Source organism: Rhea americana, unplaced genomic scaffold (genome assembly GCF_003343005.1).
Source record: "Rhea americana isolate MKP2758 unplaced genomic scaffold, rheAme1 scaffold_40, whole genome shotgun sequence".
NCBI lineage: Eukaryota > Metazoa > Chordata > Aves > Rheiformes > Rheidae > Rhea > Rhea americana.
The window spans coordinates 3,586,627-3,598,263 of record NW_028186535.1 but is presented as its reverse complement, the minus strand read 5'-3'; the positions used below and the strand labels follow the sequence as shown (position 1 = coordinate 3,598,263).

The window sequence follows — 11,637 nt, the reverse complement described above, 5'->3', positions numbered from 1 at the left end:
AAAAAAAAAAAAAAAAAAAAAAAAAAAAAAGTGCATAGCCAAAACTCTTAGGAAGACCAGTAACATAGTAAAAAGACACATAATTTGTAATACAGTCCTTAAAAAAACAGTTTACATTTGACATTGTGTATCAGCTGCTGTGTCTAGATTTCAGTCCTGGCAGGCTGGGAAACATTATTTTGAACAGGATATGCCAAGACTAGCAACATTCATGAAGAACTAAACTTGTAGGATAACTGTTATTAAGGCTTAACCAAATATTAATATTTTATTATTATCCTTCTGCACTACACACAGCACAGCATTCTATGCTATTGGAAATATTATTCAACAGTCCATTTTCTCTTAAACTAAATATACTTTAAAACTCTTTTTCCTATATTATGCATAGGATTTCAAAATACATTACAAGTTGCAGCCCCTCATTTATCCAATCTTCCTTATTTATCACCTCATCCAACTTCATATTTCTATTGCAGTTTTAAGTCACCGAAACTGTRCTCTTGCAGCTGCCAGCCTGAATTGCAGCCTTCCATACAATTAGAGGTGTTACATTATGTGAGAACCAATGTCTAATTACGAGCTCCCAAAGTGGTTCTCTGTAACACAGCTTTCTCCTGCACCAGTTACTACTGCACTGATTACGGGCTTACTAAATCTCTTAAAATGAGGAAACCTGCTGGTTGTTCTCCATGCTAGCACAGGCCCTTCACTTTCCAGTGTCATGAACCCTATGACCTTACTTTTAAGACTTCTGTCATGTCAATAAGACAGTTACTGAATACAAGTGGTAGCAAAACCAAACATTATTTCTGTGATGTCTGCCTCACCAAAATCTGCATGTGGAAAAGTAATAAAGGGGTCTGCTTCAGGTTTTTCTGTATATATTGTACATATTTTCTCTTTTCAAGCTAACAGAAGTGCAGCTGATAATCTACAGAATGCACTGTCTTTCTGCTAGAATCCARTGTATCCAAATTCTGATTATTTCTAAAATTAAATGTAAGAAATAGGAAATATTAGGAAATGTAGGAAATAATAAAGAGTGGAAATCTTATATATAGTAAGGTGGTAGGAAYTGAGCTCAGCCTGCCTACCTTGAAACAGAATGGATGACTAAAGGCACTGTTTCTTTTTGCTTGCAGGCAAAAGAATCAGTGCTCTATATCTTTTAAGAATTTACTCTTATTATTAGCCAAAGTTTTTTTCATTTTTATTAGCAGCACAAATCCATGGAAAAGAAAGSAGTCATATTAATTTCAATGCAATCAGAAGGCTATGAATATTTTTTTCTATTTCACTTAGATAAAAACAGTGACAAAAAAAGAAAAAAAATGAGAGTTTCACAGTTGGTTATCTTAGCTACAGTATACTGCTTCAGGTTTTATAGGAGATGAGAAAAAAAAAAAAGTAAGAAGATTAAAGACCAGGGAAAAAAAGCAATAATAAGAAAGCAGGCTATATTCTTTTCTAAACTGGTTAATCTTTGAGCATGAGTGTGATTACGGTGTTCCAGCTTTTGCGGAAGAAAACAACACAAGGTATGTGATGCCATATATCATCTTCTGCCAGAGGAAAAGTACTGAGCTAGGAAAGGGAACAGACCCCCTCTGCAGATACAGGAAGCTTGGTGTCATTGGCTTCCTTTAAAGAAAAAGAAAGGAAAAAAAAAACTGAGAAAAGACTGTGGAAATCTAAAGAATAACTTGTGGGTAGATGGGAAGAAGGGAAAAAAAACTACTCATAAAATCTGTGAAGAACCATACTTTAAAATGGATCTAAATYGAGATTATAATTTAAAATTTCTAGYGAAGGCAAGTATGAGTAAATATGAGAAAAATATAAGATTTAAAATATACAGTAAGCTGAGAAGTCAAATCCACCCCAGTCACATAAGATAGCTTCTAAAGGGGATTTTTTTAAACAATGTTGTTAAAGACTTTCTCCTTCACTGTAAATAGTAAAGGGGAAGAATAGGAGGGAGTGTGGAGGGGGAGGGAAAGAAAGTCTTGTCCTAGATGTTATTACAGTGACTGCATAGAGATTAGACATAGTATGACTGGATAAACAAATCAAAACAAGTGTRTTTAACATATTTTGATCTTTATCTGCAATTTGTCTTCAGAAATGAAGGTTTTCCTAGGTGTGACTAAGGAGCCACCTCATCCCCTTATTAAAATCACCTGGTGCTGTATGTTTGTGCATCTCATAAAAGGGCAGCTGTGGCCTRGGCTGGTTTACCCAACCCTTCTGAGCATCTAGATTTGTTCTTTAATTCTTTAAAAATCTCTGGGACCAAATAGGGTGCAGGTGCACCAACATCTCTCAGAAACAACGCAAAGGGAAACATTCTGTCAGTGGAGAACTCGTCTCTTAATTTTTATGAATTAATTAGTTATTTGACATARGGATTTTTCCTTTAAAGAGAGAAAGCAAACAAAAATTCAGCCCAGAATGAATCATTGGAACCAAAGAACTGCTGACAGGCGTAACAAAGTACACCTAGTTCTTTGCTAGAGCTTTGTATTTGTATCTTTTAATGCTTTTAATATTGAGAATGCTACTTAATTTCTTGACACAAGCAATATTCCTACTAAATTCAACTGAGATTTTCAAACTGAATTATTATTTTATAGTGCAATAGTGAGAGCTTCAAATATGATCACTAAGAATATTCTTTTAAGATATGAATGTAAATTATTTTCTACCAGATTTAAAGTTATCTCTACTTAAAATGCCTTTCAATGTTTTATGGACACTAGATATTTTGTCAGGAGAAGAGTTGTAGAGCAACAATCATTTTAGTTTCATTCTGCGGTACTATAATAAAATAGTCYATTTCATGAAGAAATGGAATCAAAGGCATCAAGAGGATATTTTCCTGTAAAAAAAAAAAGGAAGAACTGTGGTTCAAATGAAATATCATATTATGTAAACTGTGCGTAATATAATTATCAAAATTTCAGTGCATTGAAGAAAAAAGAGTAAGTGGCTTAATCTTATTTTTAATGCAAATTTAAGTATCAGAAAATAATTGATTAGGTTTATGTTATGTTGGCTTGACTGTGTCCCTAGGCTATTGTATGCTACAAGGAAAAGAAACACAAAAATGCATTAATAAAAAATATGGAATAGAGAAGAAAATTACTGGAAATTTAAAATGATATTCAATCAAGAAAGACCCCTGTACCTGCGGTTACTTTCGTTACACACCATTATACTATTAATATATGGCCAATGAAGTAGGAATTCCTACAGCAGGAATTATGCAAAATGTTTCAGTTTTCAACTAGRATACAAATGCCTGTTTGGCACAGAATTTGTTGAATATGTACACTTTCAAATAAGAGGAATRATTTCAAGAATCCTCCTACCCTGGAGGTAGTGATCACCTTGCCCATCACAGTGCTTTTCACACTTTTTCTTGAAATTAATAAGAACATCCAATAGTTCTCAGAGCAACAACTRAAAATAACAGATAGCTCTGATGGCTGAAGGGAAAACCAGACCAAACCAAAATATATAAAAGATATCTTAAAATAAATCTGAGAAGCAAAATGTAAGTAATGAAAGACTGTAAGAAATTCTTTAAGCCTTAGCTATAATACAAAGCTGCAAAACCGAAGGAAACATGAGATATGTAACATAATCTGTTCAACTTTGTGGTGGAGATTATCAAAGCAAAATGTATGGAGGAAACTAATAAAGGGTATTTTTTTCGAAGAAAAATAAAACTTTAATATAAGACATAACCATATCCAGAAAATGGAAGAGCATCTCTTTCCAGTATATACAAGAATTTTGAATAAAATAACTTTCTTCAGAGGCAATAAGACTTATGAAATTGTAAAGAAAAGGCTGTTTAATATAGTTAATTAGTAGCAGCAGTAGATCAAGCATCCTAAATAAACATTTCAATTACCCAGAGAAGTTGCTGGGAATGGGAAATGACTGTGGAATCCAATACCACTCAGAGCACTGAGCCATGAGCTTGCAACTTTAAAGAGTAACTTGGAAAGAATTTATCCTCAAAAGAAAATKTTGTCAAGACTACTATGCGCTATAAGCAGGCAGTGCTACAAGAACCAAACCAGGACTGGGTAGAGATCAGGCTGGCTGAGGCTACAACGCAGTTCTCAGAGATGATTTCACTCAGTACTTTCTGGTCCTGTTAATCCATCCGCTAAATGCATCTTGCTGCTCGCCTCGCTCCAGACAAGYCTCATTCTTGATGCACCACAGGCTAGCAGGCTTCACACTCAGCCAGCACTGGGAATACTAGGAAGAGTATAACTTGAATATAGGTGACTCCTCACTGGCCTTCAAGATGTGGTAATTTACCAAAGTTGGTTTTGCTTATTGTAGCACTTTGAGGAAAATAACCCATGTAGGGAGGGAGGAACAAATAATTAAAAATGATTTTTTATTTATTCTCAGCTAAATCTGTCTTTGAAATGTTTGTAAATGAAGGTTGCCCAGAGAGGTTGTGGAGTCTCCTTCTCTGGAGATCTTCAAGGCTCTCCTGGATGCAACCCTGTCTAACATGCTCTAGGTGACCCTGCTGAGCAGGGAGTTTGGACTAGATGATCTCCAGAGKTCCCTTCCAACCTTACTGATTCTATGATTCTAACTACAATATTAAGTGTGTAGAACAAGAGGAGTCAAAAGATTTATCTACAGTGATGAGTGATTTAGTCTCCTAGTTTATTTCCAAATCCTCGTCCCCTGTTTACCTACGTTATATAAATATTATTTCACTCCTGGGGGTCTACTTTGGGTAAAACCATTTTTCTCAGAAAAAAGACTTGGGTGTGGTTCTTGGTTCCCAGGCCTCTCTCAATAGGCAGTATTGATAACACTGGAATTGGCTCTACATGGTTTCCAGCAGGTCCCAGCTCTCCTGTCACTTACTGAAGCCCAAAAGTCATTTTCATGGCACTAAAAATCCCAYGATTTTGGCAGCCCCTAACACAGTCCTTACATTACTTCTAGAGAGGCAGAGTACTTTGAACTAGTTTGAACTCTCAAACTCTTCTTGATAGATAAAACCATGTGCTCAGAACCTGCAGCCGTGTGCAGCACTCCCATTTGCTGACCTCAAAACGATTCTTAAATATCTGTCTTAAATACTCTTAAATATCCTAAAATATTCTGTAAAAGCCTGTAACAAAAGAAGACTAACACACACCAGTTGTTCTTCTTAATGCTGTTTTTACACAGTCACTATTTTATCAACCAGTTGGATGCCTATCTTTAACAGTTTCTTCTGGCTATATTTCCTGAGCTTGCTTATGAAAACTTCAGTGTCAAAGTTTGTTAAAATGATAGCATATCACACCTAGTAATTCCTTTTTATCCCCTTAGCTGGCTATCTTGTCAGAGAAGGAAATTGTATTGGTTCAACATCATTTGTTCCTGATCATTCTATGACGGATTTTTTTACCACCTTATTATACTCTAGGTGTAAATTGATTGTTTAATAATTTATTCAGGGGTTTTTCTGTGAGTCAAAGCTAGGATGACTTGATAATCTCATTGTTCTTCTTCTCAAAAACATATATGATGTCTGCCCATATGCACTGCTTTTCTACCTTATGTGACCTCCGTTAGTTTTTGAAGACAATGACTAATAGTCCATACACTATTCAGCCAGTTTGTTAAATGCTCTAGGGTGAATATCATCACACCACTTCCATTGAATTCAATTCTTTAAGTATTGATTTGTCTATACCCTCTGGTTAAAATTAATTTTCTTAAATATCTAATCACAGTTAACATCTTTTACTAAAGCAAATTAGCCTTATTGCATCATCTACTATTTCTTCTCCTTTTCTGATAAGTAATAGCATAATAAAAAAAAAAAAAAACAGGAAAATACCCAAAGATCTACTTAAAGAATCTCTCTTTTTATTTTTTGTTATTTTTCGTTCTGTTTTTGTACTGGTTATATAACTTACGCTTTTTGATATCCTGATCGGTGACTCTTCTGTTCACTTTAGTCAGGTGTTTTTTGTTTCCACATTTTGTACAKTTCCATTTCACTTTTCAAATTGTTGAAAAACACCTGATGCGGTCATATTATTCCCTTATTCTACTCCTTCCATCTCAGAAGAGTTTTGCTTTACATTATGTATCACAGATGCAAGTCTTTTTGCACACTTTTATTCCTAAAATTTCTTCCCCAAAGATCCTACTTCCTAGTCCTCTGCGCTCATTGAAGTCTATCCTTTCTGAAATCCATTATCCTTTTCCTATTGTTCTTAGTCCTTCCTTTTCTACAGTATTTTGTGGTAACAAAAATTTTAAAAACTATGCTTCTCTTAATCAGGATTAATTCTAAAATAACCACTTTTCTCCTAACTTTCTCCATATTCTGAAATTCTGAAAATGTTCTCAACACTGCACTTTATGAGCCATCTGTCTCCTGACATGTTATTATGCAAGCAGACACTAGGTAGTGAAAGTTTCCGATTAGCGTTGGACGAAGGCTTTTGTTAGTTGCTCAAAAAAAGCCTCTCATGATCTTCTAGGGCAATTGTCTGTACTGAGTCTGAAACTTAGATATAGTCTGAAACTAAGATATTGTTGTCTTTAAACTCCACTCAAGAGAGATTCAAGTCTCCTCTCTTTCTTGAAAGTAGAACAAGCATGTATGAGCCAAAAACCACAGAATACCTTCAGAAATCTTTTGAAATTCTGACTCTGCTCATGGCTTCCAGTAACATCTATAGAGTTTAAAAGCTTGCGGTTGTGACTAATGACAAAATAGAGGGTYTCTGTTCCGAAAATAATAGTCCTATCACTTAAATATATAAGAACTATATGCTAACATCTATCATTACTAAYATATAGCACCCAGGCTCCAATCTAAGATACCCCTGGGTGTCTCATTCTGAGATGTCACCCTTGAATTTCCACATATTAATCCTTTCTTGGTAATAATTATTAAGCTATTAAAAAAAGAAGGAAAAAAGGAAAAGGAAAGAAGAGATCATATCTTCTCCTTGTCCCCCTCCTCCACCTTGATAGAGTTTAGTGTAAGAGATACCAAAAACTTAACATTGTCAGAAGGGAATAAAAACTATATCTGAGGTAAACTAGAAACTTTTGACTTTGAAAACTGAAGTAGCTATTCATATATTTAGGAAAATTTTGGGGCATAGGAGGTAACAGAGGCCTCTGCTCAGTTCTGTTCAGTTTCTGAGTGGGGACTAGAAGTAAATTCTTAAATTTTACCGAAATTCTCTGGTGACAACATGCAATGCTCAAAGGAGAAATTTATGGAGATGCTCAGGCTGATGCAGTGAACTATCATGTGGCTCAGCTCAGCAATGAGTCCAAGATAAATTGGGTTCTGATGCTTTCAGACCAGATCTAACTTAAAGAGGTCCAGCTTAAGTGTTTCTGATTTCACTGCTGTGCTCTCTTTCTCAGAGGCAGCCTATCCACATTTAAACCACAGCAGAAATCATCATCTACATTTGTAGATATATTTGAACACAAATATTTCAGGCTAACATAATTGTCCTAATAAAGACTGAGTTGTTATAAATCAAGATGAATTCCCATTTACCTGTAAAGTGCTGACAGTGGTCTTTTGTTGCCAGGTTTTGGTCTATATGGTTTTGGTTCTCCTGCCATGTTGATATCTGAAAGCAAACAATTGATATCCATAAACAAAAGGTCTGTTAAATTAGAGTGAGCTTGCAAAAATAGCTTCAAGAGACAGAAAATTAGTAGCAGATAGTGAAAATCAACAGTATATGCAAAGACTTGATCCAGTTTTTACCACTATTAAATTGATACAATAAAAATTTCCTAAAAATTCTTCCTTACAGTGCCTGAGGACTGTAGGAAAGATGACAGTTGTTGATAACATACAAAAATGACTTTTATTTTTAACTGTATTTCTACTCATGAAGCTGCAGCTAGTGTATTTCTATTACAGAAAGAGACTTGAACTGCAATTTAGATATCTAGACAAGTTATGATCTCAAGTTAAATACAGCTGTGGAAGATTATAATGGTTCAAAAGAGTTTCTTTAAATCTAGAGAAATGCACACCAGTTCTTCAACTGCAACTATCACCATCTTCTCAGAAAGTTTTAAAAGGGGGAAAAGAAAAAGAGAAAGAAAAAAGAGTATCTATTACCTACTTCCAATACAAGCTGTTTTTTGGTTCTGATTATACAGAAATAAACTGTCTTTAAAATTTTTATGGGACAACAGAAAATCTGCTCTTACACATACTTTATCTTAGATAAATACTCATAATTCTCAAGAACACCAGAAACCTTGTGCATACTTTTTTTTTTTTTAATTCATTTGTAACTTCTCTGTGTATTTATCCTTGAAGTATAATAATATGCAAAGCTTATATAGACATTATCCATGYTGGATCTCCAGTTCTTTTGTCCTTTTGAATCATACTCAAGGACATTCCAGCAAATATTTCTCTATTCATTTTGAGTGTTAGTGATAGTCACCAATGGAGAAAGATACACAGGCACTCTGTGGAGAATATCTTGCCTGAGATTAGGAAGCTGTCTCTACAAACACAGTCCTATATTAAAAAATTGTTTGCATTTTTTCAAAAAAAAGGATGTTGTAAAGTCAACACTATAAGAAATCATGCTGATGAGGGAATTGAGGAATTTTTAATCAGGAAACAAATTTCATGACACTTGAGTGATGCTGCTTGAGTGATGCTGAGTGAAAGCTGTCTTTGCTTTCACTAATATATAAAAGTGTAAAGTTCAACAAAATCAGCAGAGTTATTTCAGTGTAAAATACTGTGACAGAACAACAGATCCCATTTGCTATCAAATCACTTAGAGATCAAGCCTTTCCAAAGAACCATATAGTCTTGGTAAAACCTATATTTAACCTGAAATAGAGTGTAATGGAAGAAAAGGTGAGGTAGAGTCTGTGCAGAATAAGGAAGCAAGGTCCAGTGCAGGGATGCCAAAGGCCCAGATATTTTTCTTTGAACTATTCTTGACATCAAAAGCTGCAGTAAAAACCTGATATTATTGACTAGATAAATTTATTTTGCACAATGGCCTAAAATTCTATCTATCTGATTTTTCTAATAATSAGAAACATTAAAATCTTCCTCAGATTTTCTAACAGAAAAATATCTTTTTCCATTGGAAATTCCATGTTTCAGACATTTTAAATTATTTTAAACATGTCTTCAGTATAAATTTGATATTTTGAATTGAAACAACATTTAGTTAAAATGATAACATGCCTCATAAATTAAAGGTTTTTGATTACAACTGTATCCTATAGAATATATTTTATCGATAATTTTTTTTCCATAAAAGTATTTGGAATTAAATCTGATTTTAGTCATTCTGTTATAATGTATTACTTTTAGAATTGTATTATAATTTACAAATTATAATTGTATTACTTTTAAATCATAGTTTCCCATAAAATATTATTATTTCTTATTTTACTGCATCTCTGAGTTTGGATGAATATTGGAGGCAGTTTTCATTCTCCTTTGAAATGCTTTCCTGCCCTTAATTTTAAACAAGTGCTCCATTAAATATATATTAATCTTCCTGTTTCATGGCTGTTAAAAATTTATATATGATTCGCTTATTTAAAGGAATATAAATCCTACTAATGCTGACCCAACAAACTAAGAATCAAGCATTTGCTGAAAGTCATTGAGGAATACTAATACCTGTGCTTCAATCTCGTTGGCTGCTGGAAATAACAGAACTGGAATAAAAATTTTATCCTGTGACCTTTTCAATAATTAGACCTTTCCACAATATTTTAATATGTCAGCTTTAAGGTCATTGACTGTATTGACTTTCACCATTTGCTATTAAAACTAGGTTAGATTTTAGGAAAAAAAATGTGGAATTTATAATCTGTTCTTGGGAAATACCTGAGGCTGTGAGATTCATCTTCACATATTTCTCATATCTATCATCTGTTTCTTTTTCAGAGTTTCAACCCAGGTCACGATTCTTAGGCATATGAGCATTAAAGGACTTACAAACCTTTTTCAAATTCTTGGGGGAGAGATCAAGGCTATTTTGATATTATTCTTCTATTCTATCTTGATATTTATTCTTGTAGACCTACTTTTGCAGGTCTACAATACCTATTTTTACAAAGATGTTCAGTATGGAAAACTATGGGCCATTTTTTTACATGTTCATTTCATTTTAATCAAATACTATTAGAAAAGTAATGTTGTAAGAAAACACAGCTGTAAAGTTGTTCTGAACCAGTTAAGATTCCCTCAGACTTAAATAAATCTCTAAAGGTAGGAGTAGGAAACACTAAACTATATTGCACAGACTGTAATAGCTAGAATTTCTTTTTAACATGGGAAATATTTCATAGCAAAGCCATGCACATGGGGCTTTTCTGTTAATATAAAACTGATTGAAGAGCTTTACTGTTCCCTAAGCACCTTGTACTAAGTTAAGAATGTAAGAATGAAATGGTTTGAAAAGTTAGAACAGATTTTCACCCCATTATTTTTCAGCACTATCTACTCCAACTTCAATTTTCTAAGATTAGAAGTGAACTTGTCAGCATTTCACAGGATAGATTATTTCCAGCCCAACTGGAAATCTTGTGAGATAACTTGTTCTCTTGCTTCATCCATCATTAGTTTCACAGCAGACATTTACATTTAGTAGGTCATAAACTACGTGTCAGATAAATTTGTTGGCTGCAGCATGGAAATTTACCTGCACTAATGATTCTACTCTGAGCAATGCAGAGAAGTATCACTCCTTATGGTGTAAAATTAGCTACTGCACTTACACATGAATATGAACTAGACAACTTGACAAAGCACAGAGAGATTCATGTTGCCTCTATGTGGGAACGGAGCAGCACTGGGACTCACATTATTTTATCTGATCAAATACTATAAATGTTCACTTAGAGTTCAACATCAAGATAAATTCAACACTGAAATTCCAAATATTAAGATATCACTATGAATATAAAACTAATTGGACAAACAACAGTACATCGTAACACAGCAGTCTGCTCTCTGTGATTTCAGAATCAAAATAGATTACTTCTTGCATTAAAAGCAAAGCACCTTCAGTACTATCTCTTCATGTTAATACAGAAAGTGTGGTTAAGATATGAGAACTAGATTTCATTCAAGTGTCATCAACACAAAATATGTAATTTTAAATATAGTGTTTTATTTCTAATTATACCAAAAAATTCCTCACAATTAATTGGAAAAAAAACTTTGACTTTTTAAAAGAAAAAAAAAATGAATATGCAAACCATTTAGAGAGAATACAGATTATATTCAGTGACTAAATAAATTGGTCTGAAAGAGAAACTCAAAACAGCATTATCTACATCTCTCCTATCAGTCTTCCCCCCCCCCCCCATCCTCTAGGAAGTATATTAATTAGAAGGAAGACTCAGTGCATGAACTTCTTGTTTTTAGAGAGGCTGTATCAGCCAACCTTGAGGCTTTGCTTATAGGTTTGCTGCTTAAGCAATCTGAGAATCCAGGCCTGTATGCAGCTGTACAGTTGCCTTTAAATAACCTTTGCCAATGTTAACAATGATACCYGAGGAGTGCTGACTGCACACATTAGAGCTATTTAAGCACTTCTCAGTATATCTGTC

General features: G+C 34.0%; 1 protein-coding gene across 1 annotated transcript in view; it reads right to left on the bottom strand.

Annotated features, from left to right (window-relative positions):
- Positions 1 to 11,637, bottom strand: part of RALYL (RALY RNA binding protein like) — a 248,343-nt gene that overhangs the window by 58,737 nt on the left and 177,969 nt on the right. The window contains exon 3 of the mRNA XM_085314286.1: positions 7,574 to 7,649. Coding sequence (XP_085170412.1) covers positions 7,574 to 7,649 — 76 coding nt within the window. The remainder of the gene's footprint in view (positions 1 to 7,573; positions 7,650 to 11,637) is intronic.